General features: G+C 40.1%; 2 protein-coding genes across 11 annotated transcripts in view; one reads left to right on the top strand and one right to left on the bottom strand.

The window, feature by feature from the left end:
- Positions 1-8,635, bottom strand: part of LOC139620039 (uncharacterized) — a 77,966-nt gene extending 69,331 nt beyond the window's left edge. For 4 of the 8 annotated variants that reach the window (XR_011690724.1, XM_071475172.1, XM_071475175.1 and 1 more), the window contains exons 1-10: positions 8,499-8,635; positions 5,747-5,851; positions 5,245-5,349; positions 4,981-5,085; positions 4,339-4,424; positions 3,526-4,158; positions 2,685-3,407; positions 1,781-2,422; positions 930-1,646; positions 102-746 (exon numbers count right to left, since the gene is read on the bottom strand). Coding sequence is in view for 7 of the 8 variants with exons in the window: in XM_071475172.1 (XP_071331273.1) it covers positions 102-746; positions 930-1,646; positions 1,781-2,422; positions 2,685-3,407; positions 3,526-4,158; positions 4,339-4,424; positions 4,981-5,085; positions 5,245-5,349; positions 5,747-5,851; positions 8,499-8,518 (3,781 nt within the window). In the remaining variant the exon portion in view is untranslated. The remainder of the gene's footprint in view (positions 1-101; positions 747-929; positions 1,647-1,780; positions 2,423-2,684; positions 3,408-3,525; positions 4,159-4,338; positions 4,425-4,980; positions 5,086-5,244; positions 5,350-5,746; positions 5,852-8,498) is intronic. The other 4 variants (XM_071475174.1, XM_071475173.1, XM_071475179.1 and 1 more) reach the window with 4 other exon arrangements.
- ephb2a (eph receptor B2a) overlaps positions 1-20,663 on the top strand; it is an 80,669-nt gene that overhangs the window by 20,303 nt on the left and 39,703 nt on the right. Inside the window, exons 1-2 of one of the 3 annotated variants that reach the window (XM_071475183.1) lie at positions 12,832-12,901; positions 16,703-16,822. The exons of 1 other annotated variant lie outside the window; for it this stretch is intronic. The gene's annotated coding sequence lies outside the window, so the exon portion shown is untranslated. Of the gene's footprint in view, positions 1-12,831; positions 12,902-16,702; positions 16,823-20,663 lie in introns of those variants that run through there. One more of the 3 variants, XM_071475184.1, reaches the window with a different exon arrangement.

Raw genomic sequence — 20,663 nt, 5'->3', positions numbered from 1 at the left:
TTACAAATAAATTATAGACCAGTGTGATGAAAACACTTTTTCTATTTTGACTGTCGATGTGAATGAAAAAATGTCAGTGTTAGTGTGAATCTCTCTCTTACCTCGACATTCTGTCACTGTGTGAATATATTCAGGAGGAATCTTGTCAACTCCTGAAGGTTGAGAGATGATCCAGAGACGAGCAGAGGGAAGTAAATTCCCCTTGATGAGGTTTGTTAGCAGCACATCCATGGAGGCTCGCTCTTTTATATCAGTCAGCTTCTCGTTGTTTTCAAAGTCAAGATGAAGTTGACATTCTTCCAGGCCATCAAGGACAAGAACAACTTTATACTTGTCATAGGGTGGAACGCGTTGTAGCTTGATGTCATTAAAGAAATGATTAAGCAGATATTCCATGCTTAGAGATTCACCTCTTCTTGAATTCAGTTCACTGAAATGAAATGGTACTATCAAGTCTATGTCTTTGTTGGATTTTTCTTTTGCCCAGTCAATCATGAGCATCCTTGTTTGACATGTTTTACCAATTCCAGCCTCTCCCATCATTAGCACTGATGTCTCCTTTTTTTCACATGAAGATTCAAATATTTCATTGTAGCTTTTTACAAGTGTTCCTTTATCGTCCTTGTTTGTGACACCTTTTATCTTGTAGAGTTCTGTGTGACTCTCACATTGCCTCTGTTCATCTTTATACTCTGTGAGGATTCTCTTCTGCAGGTGTGCCTTGAGTTCATGTTTGGCATCTTTCTCTAACATGACAAAATACAACAGAAATCATAAAAACTTAAAATGAAACACTGCATGAAAGATCTGTACAACCTGCAAGTCTGTCATCATAATGCACATTCAAAAAAATAAAAACATTTATTAATCAGTTTCAACAGAGATAAAGCAAAAAAGTCTTCACATTATAAAGTTTTTTATGAGCTTACCTCGTATTTCTGTTATCCTGTCAAATGAATTAGCAGGCAGCCATTTAGCAGGTGAAGGTCGGGAGGTTATCCAGAGCTGGGCAGATGGAAGCAGGTTTCCTTTGATGAGGTTTGTCAGTACCACATCCACTGAGGCTGGCTCTCTCACATCCGTCAAGACGTCACTCTTATCAAGAGAAAGTTCAGATGCCTCCAATCCATCCAAGATAAATAAAACTTTGAAATTTGCATAGTTAGATATAACACATTCTTTGGTTTCCTCAAAGAAATGATTCAGAAGTCCCACCAAACTGACTTCTTCCTCTTTTATCTGATTCAGCTCAGAAAAAGTAAGTGGAAACAGAAGCTCTTCATTATCTTTGGCATTGCTCCACCACCAAGTAAAGAATGAACTCTCAGTGTTTTTTCCAGCCCACTCTTTTATGAATTTCTGCACATGGAAGGATTTTCCAATTTCAACTTCTCCAATAGTCAGCACAGTTCTGATACTTCGTCCTTTTTCATCTTTGAAGATTTCGGATGTTGCATTCACTTTTATCATAGAATTTGGCTCAGTCTGCTCATTTTTCTCTTCATCATTGACTTCTTCAGTGTCTTTTCTAATGATGTGTTCTGTGTTCTTCTGGTTAGGATGATTGGTGTCTTCAACTAGAGTGTTTTCTCTAAGAAATCTTTTCTTCAGGTTTGATACCAGCTGCTGGCGGCGCTTCGCAGTCTCTGAGTAAACAGAACAATTCAGCATATTAGACCAGCTTTTGTTTTATTCTTTAAACTTCTCAATCTTATAAAAATAACGACACATATTGATCACACAGTGTAGTAAAAGCTATGAAAATGTCCTCATTTCTTACCTCGACATTCTGTCACTGTCTGAATATATTCAGGAGGAATCTTGTCAACTCCTGAAGGTTGAGAGATGATCCAGAGACGAGCAGAGGGAAGTAAATTCCCCTTGATGAGGTTTGTTAGCAGCACATCCATGGAGGCTCGCTCTTTTATATCAGTCAGCTCCTTGTTGTTTTTAAAGTCAAGATGAAGTTGACATTCTTCCAGGCCATCAAGGACAAAAACAACTTTATACTTGTCATAGGGGGGAGCTCTTCGTTGCTTAATATTAAAGAAATGATTAAGCAGATCTTCTATGCTTTGATCTTCATCTCTTCTTGAGTTCAGTTCACTGAAATGAAATGGTACTATCAAGTCTATGTCTTTGTTGGATTTTCCTTTTGCCCAGTCGATCATGAGCATCCTTGTTTGAGATGTTTTACCAACACCAGCCTCTCCCTTCATTAACACTGTTGTCTCCTTTTTTTCCCATGAAGATTCAAATATTTCATCGTAGCTTTTTACAAGTGTTCCTTTATTGTCCTTGTTTTTGACTCCTTTTATCTTGTAGAGTTCTGTGTCAATCTCACGTTGACTCTGTTCATCTTTATACTCTGTGAGGATTCTCTTCTGCAGGTGTGCCTTGAGTTCTTGTTTGGCATCTCTCTCTAATGTGACAAAATACAACAGAAATCATAAAAACTTAAAATGAAACACTGCATTAATTTCACAAAAAGAATATGAAGGCAACTGTTAAATATATTGTCAGTGTCATAGGATTGATAGTTGAGCAGGAGTAATGAAAGATCTGTACCACTTGCAAGTCTGTCATCATAATGCACATTCAAAAAAATAAAAACCTTTAATAATCAGTTTCAACAGAGATAAAGCAAAAAAGTCTTCACATTATAAAGTTTTTTATGATCTTACCTCGTATTTCTGTCATCCTGTCAAATGAATTATCAGGCAGCCGTTTAGCAGGTGAAGGTCGGGAGGTTATCCAGAGCTGGGCAGATGGAAGCAGGTTTCCTTTGATGAGGTTTGTCAGTACCACATCCACTGAGGCTGGCTCTCTCACATCCGTCAAGACATCACTCTTGTCAAGAGAAAGTTCAGATGCGTCTAAACCATCCAAGATAAATAAAACTTTGAAATGTGCATTGTTGGATATAACACATTCTTTCGTTTCCTCGAAGAAATGATTCAGAAGTCCCACCAAACTGACTTTTTCCTCTTTTATCATGTTCAGCTTAGAAAAAGTAAGTGGAAATAGAAGCTCTTCATCATCTTTGGCTTTGCTCCATGACCACAACCAAGTAAAGACTGAACTCTCAGTGTTTTTTCCAGCCCACTCTTTTATGAATTTCTGCACATGGAAGGATTTTCCAATATCAGCTTCTCCGATAGTCAGCACAGTTCTGATACTTTGTCCTTTTTCACCTTTGAAGATTTCAGATGTTGCATTCACTTTTGTCACAGATTTTGACTCAGTCTGCTCATTTTTCTCTTCATCATTGACTTCTTCAGTGTCTTTTCTAATGATGTGTTCTGTGCTCTTCTGGTTAGGATGATTGGTGTCTTCAACTAGAGTGTATTCTCTAAGAAATCTTTTCTTCAGGTTTGATACCAGCTGCTGGCGGCGCTTCGCGGTCTCTGAGTAAACAGAACAATTCAGCATATTAGACCAGCTTTTGTTTTATTCTTTAAACTTCTCATCTAAGAAAAACGTACACAGTGTAGTAAAAGCTATGAAAATGTCCTTGTTTCTCACCTCGACATTCTGTCACTGTCTGAATATATTCAGGAGGAATCTTGTCAACTCCTGAAGGTCGAGAGATGATCCAGAGACGAGCAGAGGGAAGTAAATTCCCCTTGATGAGGTTTGTTAGCAGCACATCCATAGAGGCTTGCTCTTTTATATCAGTCAGCTCCTTGTTGTTTTTAAAGTCAAGATCAAGTTGACATTCTTCCAGGCCATCAAGGACAAGAACAACTTCATACTTGTCATAGGGGGGAGCTCTTTGTTGCTTGATATTAAAGAAATGATTAAGCAGATCTTCTATGCTTTGATCTTTATTTCTTCTTGAGTTCAGTTCACTGAAATGAAATGGTACTATCAAGTCTATGTCTTTGTTGGATTCTCCTTTTGCCCAGTCAATCATGAGCATCCTTGTTTGACATGTTTTACCAACACCAGCCTCTCCCTTCATTAACACTGTTGTCTGCTTTTTTTTCCATGAAGATTCAAATATTTCATTGTAGCTTTTTACAAGTGTTCCTTTATCATCCTTGTTTGTGACACCTTTTATCTTGTAGAGTTCTGAGTGACTCTCACATTGACTCTGCTCATCTTTATACTCTGTGAGGAATTTCTTCTGCAGATGTGCCTTGAGTTCATCTTTCTCTAACATGACAAAATACAACAGAAATCATAAAAACTTAAAATGAAACACTGCATTAATTTCACAAGAAGAATATGAAGGCAACTGTTAAATATAGTGTCAGTGTCATGGGATTGATTGATTGATTGATATGAATATCCAGTATTTTAATTCCTTTGTTCAATGTATTCTTGTTTGAGTACCTCTGGTGAATTGAGGTGGGTCATTCTCAGACTGGACGCTCCTCTTGGTAGAACTGCTGGACTCTGGTCTTTGTTCCTGGGGCCGGCTTCAACACAGACAAAACATTTCACTGTTTAGTGCTCAGTTCAGTCTTTTCAGTCTATTTTCTATTCAACAGCAAATCTCAGTTCATCAAATCCCCAACATTACCAAAATATTTTACCCTGGTTCATTTTCACTCAAGTCGAGAGGGTTGTGCTTTCCACTTTTCATGGAAACATCACTGGGTGCAGGAGAGACTGGTCTGTCTTCCTTACGTTAAAAGTTAACATCTTTCACATTATTGTTGAGCCTCACAGCAGAACTTAGAATATTTCTCTCACTATCTCAGAGTCAATCTTTTCAGTTTATTTTCTATTTGACAACAACACATTTTTTTAAAAGATATTTTTGGGTATTATCTGCCTTTTATTATTCAATGAGACGGTAGAGATAGACAGGAAAGGGGTAGAGAGGGCGACTGACATGCAGGAAAGAGTCGGGCCGGTCGGGAGTCAATCCGGCAACTCACCTGCTAAAAGCATTTGCACTCATGTGGTACCCGCCCTAACCACTCAGTCACCAGGTCTCCCCCCAGCCCTGTCGTTACCAAAATATCTTACCCTGGTTGTTCTTTACTGAAGTTGAGAGGTTCGTCCTTGGACCAGTCACTTTTCATGGAAACATTGCTGGGTGCAGGAGAGACTGGTCTGTCTTCCTCAAGCAGGCTGTAACACAGATTGTAAAATGTTTTTACAGTGTCAAACATGAACACTTTTAACATCTCAACATTATTTTTGAGCTTCAAGATGTAATTTACACTTTATTTTCTCTTTAACTCCAAATCTCATTGTGTGAAAGCCCCAGCGTTACTAAAAATATCTTACCCTGGTCCTTCTTTACTGAAGTTGAGAGGGTCGTCCTTGGACTGGTCACTTTGCATGGAAACATAACTGGGTGCAGGAGAGACTGGTCTGTCTTCCTCAAGCGGGCTGTAACACAGATTGAAAAAAGTTTTTACAGTGTCAAACATTAACATCTTTCACATTATTGTTGAGCCTCACAGCAGAACTTAGAATATTTCTCTCACTATCTCAGAGTCAATCTTTTCAGTTTATTTTCTATTTGACAACAACTCTCTCTGTGTCAAAGCCTCAACATTTTTTAAAATATATTTTTGGGTATTTTCTGCCTTTTATTATTCGATGAAACGGTAGAGATAGACAGGAAAGGGGCAGAGAGGGAGACTGACATGCAGGAAAGAGTCGGGCCAGTCGGGAGTCAAACCGGCAACTCACCTGCTAAAAGCATTTGCACTCATGTGGTACCCGCCCTAACCACTCAGTCATCAGGTCTCCCCCCAGCCCTGTCGTTACCAAAATATCTTACCCTGGTCCTTCTTTACTGAAGTTGAGAGGGTCGTCCTTGGACCGGTCACTTTGCATGGAAACATAACTGGGTGCAGGAGAGACTGGTCTGTCTTCCTCAAGCAGGCTGTAACACAGATTGAAAAGTTTTCACAATGTCAAACATTTGGGATTAACAGCTTTTAACATCTTTAACATTTTTGAGAGGAGTTTAACTGTCCCTAGCCCACATCCCTTTTCAGTACAAGTTCAGTTATGAGGCTAACTGTCAATTAAAGAGTATAAACCTGCCAGAAGCCCAAAATAAAAAAATATATTGTTTCACTTTTTATACACGCAATTACAATGGAAACAATAACAGTCAATTTACATATAAATTGATTATATTTCAATTCATTATTTTATTCCATTTCAATTGTGTTTATGTACACCGTTATAAAACTCTTTATAAATCAACATTTTTTCTCCACTAATTTTTAGTGGTAATCACAAATAAGACACTGTTTGAATGCCACACATCAGCACTGTCAACTGTTTTTCAGCTTGTCTGTGCATGATATATGAACAAAATTATGTTATTCCCAACAAACTTTCTTTCTCAAAAATGTTTATAGCAGTTTGACGTCAGACTTATTGCAAATAGTTCAAATAATTAACAGCTCCCTCCAGTCAGGCATTTTCCCAAAGGCCTTGAGAACTGCAGTTATTTAGCCTCTACTAAAAAAGAGTAGCCTGGATGCCTCTGTAATTACATGCATATCAAATCTACCTTTTTTAAGTAACTTATTTTGAGTAAGTAATAATTGATTGTTGTCAGCCAACAACTTCACCACTTTTTAACTTCAACTAATCCTTTAGACAAGTTTCAGTCAGGTTATCAACCCCATCACAGCAAGGACACTTCTTTCATGAAGGTCCTAAATGACATCTGCATGAACACTGACTCCTCACCTCATGTTACTGGATCTCAGTGCCTCTTTTGACACTGTTCAGACAATACTGTTACACAGACTGGAAAATTGGGTTGGACTTAGGTCGGTTTAAATCCAAACAGGGACTATTTTGTTCCCATTTGCAACTACAAAGTGAGCAAGTGCCAAGCTAGTGTCCAATTCAACCTCCATATGCTCCCAAAAGGCCGAATTATGTGTAAGAACAATATCACTTACCTCGACCATATGGACAACATTCAATTATATGTAGCTCAGTCAACAAGTGACTCTGCTCCTATTGACTCGCTTTGCGGTGACCAATTTAATGGGCAGATGTACCAAAATTCCCTCCAAACAAACAAAGACAAAACTGAGATAACTGTTTTTGGTGCTAAAGAAGGAAGATAATCAAGATAAAACAATTATTGTGCTGCATTCTATTTTGCAACAAATTTCACCTGTCCCAGAAAAATCATCCCCCATCCACTTCCAGGTTCAGCGTATGTTAGCAACATACTTAGGAGTGTGTAGTTTACGAGTCAGGAGAGACCATGGCCTGTTTGGCTGCTTTCCCACACTCAGATATCTGGTGTTTAACCTACAAAAACTACATAGGCACAACACATTTTGTTTTTAAATCAGTTTTTTAAATTAATTTTTTATCTAGCTAGCTAGCAATACAAAGCTAATTTATATTATTTATTTTAGTAAGTTATCTCATTTTTTCATTTATTTTTTCATTTGTTTTTCCATTGAATTGAATTTAAATTTCAAGTAAGTCCACTATGAAAAAGTTATAAAAAAATGTGTGGCGTTTCCAAAGTCAGTGAGTAATCATGTTAAATAATTGTGATCTCAGTATCAATCAAAATAATCATCATTATGATTTTTGCCATAACTCAGCAGCCCTATCTTGAGTCCCACGATTAAAACAGAGTAGTTTGAAGCTGCATTCACTTTTTATGCTACAGCTGGAATAAACTTCCAGAAGATCTTAGATGTGCCCCAACGCTGGCTACTTTTAAAAAAGCTAAAGAATTTGATGTTCACTTCTGTCCACTGCTTTTAATGGCTTCTAATAACTGCACTCTGCCTTTTTTTAAAAATCTATTTTATTTTCATTCTTTTCCTTCCTTCTTCTTTTCTTTATGTCTTTATACTTATTAATCTTTTTATTTTTTCATGCTCTGGTATATTTTATGTAACACACTTTTAATTGCTTAAATAGAACTTGCTCAGTGTGTTCACCAATTCCAGTTTTTCTGAATTGCTAAAACACTGACTACAAACACTCAGTGGCCTGAACCCATTTACTGAATCATTCATCGTGTTTTGGCAAAACCATGAACAATCTTCAGCTCGTAAGAGAGACGTTACTCTAAACACATTGTGTGCTGTGACACACTTGTGATGCATAATGGTAACCACAAGTGTCGGAAGTTACACAGTTACAGCAGAGGTGACACACAACAAGTCTAAACTGTTCACACTTTTTGCCAAAGATGTGATGAAACCGGTATAAGCCAGTTCGGAGTGCACAGGTTTATTATAGTTTTTCTTGATTCTTGTTTTTGAGTATGATCTGAAAACAGTGTTAAATTTTGAGCACAGATAAAACTGTTTTGAGGAGATTGATTTTGCAAGAAGTCAGAGGTTTGGTGAATGTGGTTTGACGACTCGGTTTTGTGTTTACAGTTTTAAGAAAAGCATGAAAAGTTTCATGAAATGTGTTTTAGCACTTGTGAAAAACTGTAACTGACTCCAGAGGGAACTTGTGAGGACGGAGAATCTTTCCCACTTCAGCAGATGAAAGTGAAAACACCCTGGTAATGCTCCACTTACCTCTGAGTTGATGTGGCCATGGCTTGTTCCTCAAACAAGTTGATCTTAGAGGCAGTTTCACCTGTTTTCTGCTCTGCAGTGAGGCTGAATGCAGTGGTTGTATCCTGTTCCTTTGTTAGAGAACGACATTATTTCCAGGTCCTTGTCTTTTTCACCATGTTACAGTTGTAGCAGAGTCTCATACTCAAATTACATTGTGTTTTCTTGATAGGCTCGCCTTTGACACACAGGCTGCCCATCATCTTCTCTATACACAGGTTTTAACACAGGCTCTGTCCACACTGACTTATGTGAAGATCCTCTTCCTCCCCAGACACACTCATTACTGGTCACAAACTAGATCTTCCCTGAAAAATAAAGAAATTCATTCAGCTCCTCCGACTTAGGCATGTCAAGCAAATATGGCCAAGGTGTAGGAGCCTTAAAGGCTACAGCCCTAATGTGAGCACATTACCAGACATCATCAGTCAGACAGTATGCTGGTGCTGGTGTGTAGAGAGAGGTGAGATGGGTGACATGTGTACAGTCATGTGGCCATGCAGGAAATACATGGCTTGTTCCCTCTTAAGAAAAAGGCCAACATGATAGTTAGTTACTAAATTAGTCAAGCAAAAGTGATAAATGATAAGGTACACAAACTAAATCAATCTTACGAGTACAGAGTTAAAATCCTTCAGTCGCGTATACAGGATGCTCCTCTCACACAGGATGTGCCTCTGTGCCTCCTCACGTTTGAACTGACAGCTGTACTTTCAGTTTTGTATGCAGTCAGCAACTGGCAGTCTGAGACGTGCTGAAACTCATCCTCATACTTAAGGACATATGAGACACATTTAATTGCTTATGTCGCTATTATCTCCTGTCCTCGCAAATTCCTGTCTTCATCACACTTGTGGATGTAATTGTACATCACAGGGTGTGTGGATCGATCTTGAAATGTTGATACTTCCATTCCCAAAGGTTTCTCATATTAAAAGATCGATATCTAAACTCAGTAGTTTCTGGTAAATGTCTATTTTATCATCAACATAATGAAACTACTACACTACACCACGATCGGGTCAACAGTATCTGATTGACAGAAACTATTTCTCCTTCCACCTGTCAGTCATTACCACCTGAATGGAGTTTTGATCTTGATGATGGCTGACTGAAAATGTCGTCTTGTGTGGAACTTTTTCAGTTCTCTTCCTCGCTGTAATGTGTGTGGGAGGACTGTGAGTGTCAACCTGTCACCACGTGGTAGGTGACTTTTACCGCCACTAACCACGTGATAACTCACTTAGTCCCTGACTGTGACAGGGACTGTAGCTACTGGCTTTGTGTTTCACTGTCACTGACTGTTGGAAAGTGATTCATGTCTGGCTTCAGTGTGTGTGATGTTCAAACAGTTTATAATTCAAAATATGCAAATTAAATAGATACAACTATGAAGTACGTAATTACATAAATAAATAGCTAGATAAAGATCAGGGCTGCAACCAAATTGAGTTTCAGCTCAAGCTTCAGCTTGGGGTGAAATTTGTGTCTGTTGTATCAGTTCAGTATTTCTCAGTTATATTATTATTTTCGGTCCAATTTTTATTTTCTAAAGCTGCTAGTTTATTCAACCTTCTGCCTTTTGAGAGAGTAGATTGTGGTAGTAGCTTATGGGCTGCCCAAATGCACACATGTGTTTTGGGATGAAAACATTTGTCAGTTCCTCTTCATCAATATCTTTTGACAGCTCTGTTTTGGTTGACCAGCCTATGGATAAACATGCACAGAGTACAAAAACAACTACAACAAAAAACTGGAGAATTGTCACTTTGGGAGATCAAGTGAAAGCAAACATACATGCATGCAGTTTCAAACAGTCACAGAGAAGTTTCATATGGTTTTCACTAGATGGCACTGTTGCAGATATATTGCTCAATCTCAGCAGTATTTAAAACTTTCTCTCTGCAGTGTTTGAAGCTGAATCTGTATCTTATCAGTTAAAGAAAAAACCTTTGACTGCCCAAATACCCGTTTGTTGCATTGGGTAGAGCTTTAAGGGATGATTATTTCATTATTATTATTATTATTATTATTATTATTATTATTATTATCATCATTATTATTGTATGATAAGTAGAGAACATAATAGGCTATAGCCAGACATTACAGTGTGACTTCAGTGTAATGTGTCAACAAGATCTGGAGAAATTAAATCTTCTGTACAGTGTGCCAGATGTGATTGATTCCATCCAAAATGGCAACTGAGTGGACATGATTGAACATTTCCCAGTGAAGACAAAGAGAGGATGTTGCAGCGCGGATACAGAAAGGATACAGAAACATTACTATGCAGCAAGTGTAATGTTCATCTATTCTTTAAAGAGGAAACTAACTGTCTTTGGGGCCATCACTGCAAACGAACAAGCCTTAATTACATGTGACATTGGCACTGATATGAAATTCAGTTTTCTAAATTCAGTTTTAGCCCTTTTATTTTAAAATAAATTATTACTCATAAATAATACGAATGTTGTGCTTTTATCTTTCATGAAAGGCTGCAGATGAGCCCTTTGTTGTTCTGTATCTGTGTCCAGACAATGTGAGTACAGATATTATGCTGTGTGTGTGTTTCAGAATAAAAGCACAGAGCAAGGAAGGTAAATAATTGAGGAGACTCCCCATAGAAATGTAGGCATTTAGAATCTCTTCACTCTCACTCCGTTATACATCACCACTCCAGTGCACATAGAGAGTGCAAACTGACAGACACACACGACCCTGCAGACCTGAGCGGCCTTTTGTCCGTGTGGGAGAGGCAGTGCACGTGGTCAGCACCTGTTCACTGCTCCCCTCCACGTATTTTCAGTACCCATGCAGTTTACTGAACCACAAGTGCTTCACCTCTTCCTGCTCCTTCTCTCTTCCTATCTCCTTACGTCTGCTAACCAGGACGGTTAGCAGACGTAAGAAGGTGTTGTTAAGGTGTTGTTTTCAGACATTTCATTAAACAGCTCTGTAAATAAGGTGCAGTATCCTTAGGTACTCTACTGAAGCCAGCCAACAGCCAGTAAAATCCATTTTATTAAAGTTACACCCATTGCAGTGTGAAGAAGTAGCTAACTTGTGTTTACTTGTGCTACTATAAAGCCGACTGTACAACGGCAAAGTGGAAGAAGAACTGGGAGATTTTCAAAAGCAAGTGGGGACCTGGACTCACCCAAAGGTCTCTGTCCGCTGATGGAGGAGGTGAGTCAGGGTGTTATTCCCAGGAGCAACATTAAAACCAGATCAGACACAGTTCATTGAGTCTGTTCACTTAAACTGAACGTTGTCATATTAGTTTAGCATTGCCGTGTTTGGCTAACATACAATGCTTTGCTGTTCCTTTACCTTGCATCACACAGTACATATTTGTTGTCACAGACATTTAACTTGAGTAAAATATATTTTTGTGACATGTGTGCTGAGACTTGCACTGATATGTTAACATGATTAGTACATCCAGTGCTTCTTTTAAGTGTCTTTATACTGCATTGTCATCAAACTTTCCAAAAGTTCAGAAGTTTGTTCCATATCAACCAGTGCTTATTTTTTATAGTCTGTTTGTTTTACAGGCCCTTGGTATTGGTGATTGAGGATACCAGCCAAACTCTGCTGTCATCCTCTCTCACTGGTCACTGGTCCATCGGTTTCCTCTCTGTTTCTCCCTGTCGCATTTGCTGTCGTATACCCTTCTTCCACTAAAATTAGCGGGTATAAGCAGGTTTTTAAACGCAGGTAAACCTGGTAATAAAAGCCGATTGACCCCTCTTCCCCTCTTCTATTACTCTGTTCGTGTACTGATGACATGCAATGAACTACAGCAAGATATTATTTATTCGTATATTTGTATTCTCTTGCTTTATTATTTTTTTTTTTTTATGGAGGATTCAAATGCAAAAGTAACAGATTGCATTACCCTTTTTAAATAAACAGTATCATGCTGGCTTATACATATACATATTACAGTGAAGGCCAGTTATCCTACCATCAGATACTGTAATCCAATGTACAGTAACATACTGTTAAAATAAATTACAGTACATGCACTGTAAAATAACAGTAAATTACTGGCAGCAGGGACACTAGTAATTTACTGTTATTTTGTGGTGAAATTCTTTACAGTGAGTGTAGTGGGTCTGAAATAGCCACATATAGTTTATTATATTAACAGACACCCCCTCTTTTTCATTTTAATATTTGAACCTTTATTTGAACCTTTGCAGAAGCATTACCACTTTACACCAGTAGAGGGTGCTCCAATACCAGTGGGGCCAAGCAAATCGTCTCTGCTCTGCTTTGCTCTGCGCGTGTGCAGAGAATAAACCCGCTGAGCAGCAATAGCATGAGCTAACAGCTCTCGTGTCGTGTGTTTGGATCCACAGGTATGTAAAATGTATTATTTGTACAGTTATGTTTAGTTAAACCATGTAACAACATACGGCGAAGCCGTGAAGTGAAGCTAAGCATGGTAGAATGTTGAAATATGTACTTTATCGTTGTGGTTTATAATCGGGCGTTCCCGCCCGCAAAAGGTCGGTTAAACAAGAGTGAGTGTGTACGTGTGTGAGTAGTTCCGACCATAAATGTTGCTGGATATGAGTTATTGTTTATTAATACTATTCTGAGAGTAATTGGTATGGTATTTGCCATGTTGTGTTTATGAAATGTGAACATTTGGCGCGTGTGCAGAGAATAAACCCGCTGAGCAGCAATAGCATGAGCTAATAGCTCTCGTGTCGTGTGTTTGGATCCACAGTCACACCATAGCCGCTCAGTGCCGCCGCCTGAGTAGCTCATGCTGCCGGACCAGAGACCCCTAGCTCTGGCGCCGGTAACATGAAGAAAGCTTTGAATCTAAATAAATGTATAATAGCGGCCTTAATTTAACCTAGTAAAATATGTTCTTGTTATCAGAAGAAGCCAACCTAAGATCTGTGAAAAGGCTGTGGAGCAAAAATGAAAGAAATACTTTCATGAAACACTTCAAAAGATACATTTCAAGGGGACACCCTACAGTGAAAGTGTGAGTAGTGTAAGGTTGCTGAGGACCTGTTTTGTGAGAAAAAACTATTCAAAACGTAAGAAAAGGAACAGCTACCTGTCGTTAGAAAAAGCAGTTTGAGACAAGTATAGAGAGCAGTATGTAGTATCAATTCACAGTACTCATTACAGTACCGTTTTACAACATTGGTTATAGTACCAGTTTTCAGTAACAGGTTATAGTTTGTATAGGGAAATGTCTGTCTTTTTCTTTTTTTGACAGACCAATAGTACAGTTTGCTCAATGCAGTATTCTGATTCTTGATGCAAGTATTTTTCCTCTTTAACTCTAATAAAACTTTTTACACAAGCTCAGAATAAAGCTCGCTGCTTGTTCATGGCAAAAGGAGCCAGTTGAGGTGGTTTGGGCATCTGATTAGGATGCCGCCTGGGGCCCTTCCATTGGAGGTCCTTGGGGTAGACTCAGAATTCACTGGAGGGATTTCATGTTCCATTTGGCCTAGGAACGCAACGGGATCTCCCAGGAGGAGCTTAGCCTTGCTTAGCCTACTGCCACCATTACCCGTCCCAGGATGAGTGCAAGAAAATGGATGGATGAATGGATTTTATAAAGGCTTATGCCATGATGGAATAAGCTGTGTGGTATCTCCTGACAGTTGAACATGAAAACCTGCTGAAAAACTCAAAAATGTTAAGCTTTGAAAACAAAACTGTAGAAATAAGTTGGGAGAAGAAGCAGAGGAGACAGAAGGCTCAAAACAACCAGATGAAAACCACGGCGAAGGACAAGATAGAGGATACGTTTGTCACTGCCAAGCCCAAAGAAGATTGCAGCAGCCAAGAAAGCATTGGCCTTGGTCCAGAGTTTTGATCAGGCCTAGAAAACATAAGAACGGAGAGAAGAAGCTTGAAAACAGAAATTAAAAATGACTTCCACACCTTTGGTGCCAAAATTGACCTGGATACCTTCATGCGAGAAATAAACCATAGACTCTCTTCACTTGCCGCAACACAACATGGAGAGTACAAGAGTAAGGCCGGAGACACATTGGATGTGTTGTGTGCGTGGATGTGTTGAATGTCATGTATTTCATTTCAGCTTCCATGTTAGCGAGTTAGATCGGACACACTGTGTGTGTCTCGTGTCGCGGATGAGTCACATGATCTAGAGATTCGGCATCTGGCCTATTTTTTTGCTCACGCCTTTAAACAAAAAAAGAAAAAGACCTGACAGACATTTTTCGTTTTAACGTCATGCCTGCAACATTAAACAAAACTGACTCCCTCCACTATCATCTCTACGTCCAGGCTGAATCTGAACATGGGAAAATATGACATGAAAATTTCTAAGGAGAAATCCAACATTCAAGTATCCTGCAAAACTCTATGTAGACAGATAGAGCTGCAGTAGCAGTGACGCAGCAGATACGCAGACGGTGTCAATGCGTGTTTTTCCGCTGCCAATCACCAATGGCAGCTGCAATGCACACGCCATTCGTCCAGTGTGTCTGCGGCATAAGTGAAGTAGAGTCTCAGCTGGAGGAGCTAGAAACCTGGGCTCAACAGGCAAACAACGCTGTAATATCCTGAAGCAGCAAGATTTGGAATCCAGGTTGTGGACATACAGCTGCATCTATGGCGTGCCAGAAGAAGTTTGGCCGCGTTCAGACTGCAAGTGAATCTGATTCAAATCAGATTCCTACTCAAATCCGATTTTTAGGGCTGACTGTCCACACTGTTTTTAAGCAAGTGTCCAAATCGGATATGGCTCTGTTCAGACTGTGCCACATTATTGACTGATCTGACAGGTTGCTGTAGTAACGGAGCATCTGACGTCATATAATTGCGACAGCAACAACAACAACAAACATGATGGAGGCAGGTCACCTCAGTATATTGGCCTTATCACTGTCCAGTAGAGGTGCAGAACATCTCAGACGCACTAGACCAGGGGTGCCCAATACGACGATCGCAGCATTAAAAGAAGTAGATTCTACTTCTTTTAATGCCGCGCGATCTACATTTTTTCCTCAACTTCATTGGGAGTTCCGTGCGATCTACCTGCACTCCTCTTGCAATCGACTGGTAGATCGCGATCGACATATTGGGCACCCCTGCACTAGACATTTGCGACGCCGCAGGAGGCTGGTAGGATTATACACAACAATGCTTCGTGCTGCACTCACTGCCGGAGTTTCTGTGCAGTGACGAGTGTGGTGCCACCCGAGGAGCTGGGTCTGGCGTCGCGTAGAGTGAAGTCACGGACAGTCAGTCTGTCCAAATGCGATCTGAAACTACCTCCCGAAGGTGGTTTCGGTCTGGTTTCCAAAAATCGGATTTCATGTGATTTGTGACTGTTCAGACTTCAAAAGAGCCATCCAGTTCCAATCTGGATGGGCTAAAAATCAGATTTTTGCTGGCAGTCTGAACGCCGCCTTTGAATAAACAGGGTGTGCGTGGGGGGTGGGCTTGTCTGCCAGCTTACCACTGCAGTAACAGCAGTGGGCCGCACACATTGTGCCCTAACATCACCTCCACCGAACTAAAACCAGGAATCTCCTGTGTGGTTTCACGGATGGTGAACAACAGCAGCAGTAGAAATTCATCCCTCTCTGTTGGACTCAATACAATATTCAGGAAGCATTGATTTTAGCATTTGAAGCCTCTCCAGTACCGAGACTTAACCCAAAGCGTTCACCACTACTTGGTGCAAATAAACTGCGATGCTCTCTGGGAAACGCTTTTTTAAGTCTTCCACATGGACCAGCTCTTGCAACTGTGCAAAGTCCTTCACTTTACGGCCCAACACCACTTTCATCCCAACACTCAAAAAGCGCCCACTTCTCATCTCTGACATTTTCCCACAATTCCTAAATTTTTGTCTCTATGTTTCAGGCACTTATTCATAGGCACATAACACAGTAGCCTCAACAATGTCATAGTTAAATCTCTGTTCAACTGTGATGGTGGCACACACCCTCTGAGCTTTCTCCACCGATTTACACTGAAGCAACAAGCTACATCCACATCGCAACTTTAATAGGAAGAGTGTTGGGTTTGCTGTGTGACAGTTTACTGGAGAGTAATACTAAGCTGGAGTTCTAGCTCTAAAGCTCTCACCCTAAGGTGCAGAGCCTCCACCTCTTAACACCCCATTTCTCACCTCCACCTCTTTAATGCAGAGAGCCAGTTGGAGCTCCTGAGCCCACATCCCCAGCGCAATGGGTGGATCGGCAGGAGCAGTCATGACGGACAGTTCAGGATCTTGGAGTGCCACGTCAGCTTTTCTCCCTCTGCAAAAGGTTCGCAATGAGCATCAAATCCACTTTCTTACATTTAGTCAGTTGCTGTAATGTAGAATTTGTTGCAGAATTGTCCCGATCAAACTTCATAGTGCCGCTCCAGGAAAACAGTCAATCAGAAATAGGCAAAAACATGGCCAAAATTTTCCTGATAAAACATGAGGATAAATGGATGACTAATCTTGCCTCTCTGATATTTCGTTCTTGATGTGCCATGATTTCCTTAAATCGAACAATAAATCTGAGGTCATTTTGTTTGGTCCTCCTAACTCCTCAGAGCTATCCTTAGCAGATTAGTAATACTGAGCAACTGGCAAGGAAACTAGGGGTAATCTTTGACTCTATCTTCTGTTTTTATGAACAAATAAAAATGTTCAGTGTTGTTTCTTCCAGGTCAACATAATCTCTAAAATTAGGTCTTTTATCAACTGCACAAGGTGGTTCATCTTTTTGGCTTGACTATTGTGATGCACTTTACTCAGATGTCCACCAGGGCTCCCTCCACTGTCTCCAGCTGGGTCAAAATGCAGCTGACAATGACGCCCTGTTTGATTTCTAAATTAGATTTTTCATTTTTAAGGCCTTAAAGTGAAAGTTTGGGTTATGTGACGTGGGGTTGTGAATAAGTCGTGCATAGTCAGAGTGTTACCTGCAGCAGATTCAGATCAGCATGCTGCCAGTTTAGAGAAGCAGCAGGATCACTGGCACCGAAGCTGTGTGAACTGCTGCTGTGCACGAGGCCATCAGAAAAACACATTTTAGACACTTTTAAAAGATGCCCACTGAAACAATCTCATACAATTTCAGCGCTTTTATCGTCCTGTCAAAACAGGGCTCTACTTTGGAAATTCATTTTTCTCAACCACTTCACTACAGTATTCTTGCGCACAAGGACACCGATTGGGGCGTATTTTATTAGGCCGTAGCTGCAGGTCATCTGAGTGAATCAGAAAGAGTTTGTTTCACTTTGTTTTGCACAACAGCACATCGCTCTGCTAGTGCTGCTACTCCTAACTGGCAGCACCGGTTGACTGACCACTTCACACAGACCCACATCAAATAATCCCAACTATCCCTTCAAGTGGCCTTGCTCCTAAGTGACCTTTGTTTACGTCCTCCGTGCCATGTTCTTGTTTTCATTATATTTGCCTCGTGCAGTTTTATTTCCTTTGTAAAGAGCAAAAGAGAAGTGCCATATAAATAAAGTTTATTATTTGTGTAACATGTATTTATCCCCCTACACCTGGCCCATGGAGCAATCCTCCAGTGCTCAGACAGACACTGCTCTGCTGTTAGCTGGGATTGGACCTCCAACAGTGAGAGAAGCCATGGAAAGGCACCAGCTTTACTGCTCAATCTATGACCCACAAGTCAAGACAGATTACATCTGATTGGTTCGCTGATGGCTCGTCTGACCTACAATCTGCTGCATTCTCATCATCCTCTCCCTGGGCAAAGGTTTCCATGGGAACAAGCCCTGGGTTCCTTTAATCTGTTGTTTTGCAGCCCTCACTCATCTGTAGGCAGGCTGGATTCCTTTTTGTCAGGCTCATATTCTTCTGCTCTATTTCCTCACTGAGCTCACTCGCTCTCTCATTCTCAGTTTCTCTCTCTCGCTCTCTCTCTCTCGCTCTCTCTCTCAACCTCACAGTCTCTTGCTCTCTCTCTCTCTCTCTCTCTCTCTCGCTCTCTCTCTCTCTCTCACCCTCACAGTCTCTTGCTCTCTCTCTCTCTCTCTCTCTCTCTCTCTCATTCCCTCCCTTTCCCTCACTTTCTTATTCTCTCTCTCTGTTAAATTCAGTGATATTCAAAGGGGCTTTATTTGAATGAGAAACAGATGATTGCATTGCCAAAGTGTGAAATAAAAACAAAATTCTTGTTTGCCCATACATAAATAAATGTATTTATTTAATAAATAATCGTATTAAAAGATATACAGTATGTTCTGTATATATGTACAGTACATAAAGAGATGGATCAGTGCAGGTACATACAGGTGAGTGGGCAGTCTTCATGGTGGCTGTATTCCATTGGATGCCCATTTCCTGTCACAACAGTCTGCAAATTCTGCTGCTGTGTCTGCACACTGCTGTGTTTCTCTCAGCAGATATGGAGGTCTTTATGGCTGGTTGTCATCTGTGGGTCTATTTGTCTCTGATGTCTGTGTGTGGCAGCCTCTCTCCACGGTGAGGCTGTGCTCACAGAGTCTGGACATGGTTAAGGACTTTCTTTGCTTCGGACCAGTCACAGTGGTGAGGTGATCTGAATTCTGTCTGCAGTCCCAGAACCACTTGGCTGAGATACTTCTCTCTAGGTTCTCTCTGTAGGTGAGGGCTTTGGACTTTGGTATGGAGCACTTATTAAATTAAATGACGTATTTTTGATTTTTCTATATGATTTGGGGACTAGATTTGAGGAATTCTACATGCAGAGTCTCAGATTGGTGTTTAAAATCTTGGTTTTGTAAAACCTTGTTTGGCGAGTGAACCCCAACCATGAAGGGAAATCTTTGACAAAGTCCAATCTTTAAGCCAGATTCGAATTGGAATGTCAAACTTGATGCTCCTTTTGATGCCGTGAAAAGTCCCCAGGTCGTTCACAGCTTTGTTGAGGTTACATATGGTTGCTGCAGACTCTAATGCCCTCGCCACTTCTTTGACGCATATGTTGAAGAGGGTCACATTCAAGCTGCATCCTTATCTGACCCCCTGGCTTTGGGGAAAGAAGACTGTCTTTTGCCAATCCCAGCAGTGCACTTGTTGTTTGTGTTCACAGAGTTAATGATGTCATAGGTTTTATCTAACAGTCCCCACAGCAGACCCTTGTGCCACATTGAATCTTAGGCTTATATGAAGTCAACAAAGCAGAAGAACAATTAGCTCTTGCTTTTTTTGGTTGTTGATTAGATTAGCGTTATCAGTCCCAGAGGAAAATCCCAGAGCTAAGAACGATGTTAAAGAGTTGTAGAAGCCATTTGGAATTCGAGGTCTGTGAATTGTATAACTTCATTCAGGCTGCTGTCACCACCACAGGCATCCTAGAGTCTACCAGGTTCTGATAGTCTTTTGTGGTTGACTCTAAACTTTCTATTGTTTTTGCTTGTGTCTGCTTTATTGGAGAGGTGGTTTACCAATGTCATGATCTGCTCCTTTAATTGACTCTTTATGTTTGGACTTTTTTTTAATTTCCTGTTTTACTTTGAAATTACTTACCTTGTGTTGCTTCCCGTATTTTTCTTTTCTTTTCCCACCTTTGTGATTGTCTGCCCCCCCACACTAATGTGCTGACACCTGTGTCCCATTACCTCCTCCCCTTGTGTGTGTTCAAGTCCCTGGCTGCAGGCAAAAAGTGAAAATAATCTCCTCTCCTAACCTCCTTTCCTAACACTTGTCCTTAACCTTGATGGAAAATGTCATGAAGTCAAGGAAAGAAGTGAATGAGAATTCATAAGGACTGAGGAAAAGACAACTGCAGTGTAGAGAGAATCTGACTGAACTTAACAGTTGTGTTTTTGTTTTTTTTTTTAAACTTTATAACACATGGACGATAAATCCTTTCCTAACCACAAAAACAAAAAAAACAGGATTGAAATGTTGAAATGAGATAATATGAAAAGAATAGACAATTAAAATAATATTTAATTAAAAATAAGAAACCGAGCAAGAGATCAGACAGAGTTTCCTGACATGGGCTTTTTTGACATTTCTATTGATTAGTTAAGTAGAGAAAATACATTTTAGTGTATTCCTCAATGGAAGGGGATTTAGTGAAATGACATGTATATAGTATTTAGTTATGATGATACTGTTAACTAGAAATCTGCAGAGAGTTGAAAGCGAAT

This window comes from Trachinotus anak, unplaced genomic scaffold (genome assembly GCF_046630095.1).
Source record: "Trachinotus anak isolate AG129_WGS33_773 ecotype Australia unplaced genomic scaffold, CSIRO_AGI_Tana_v1 ptg000004l, whole genome shotgun sequence".
Lineage (NCBI taxonomy): Eukaryota > Metazoa > Chordata > Actinopteri > Carangiformes > Carangidae > Trachinotus > Trachinotus anak.
This window is presented reverse-complemented; position numbering and strand designations above follow the sequence as displayed.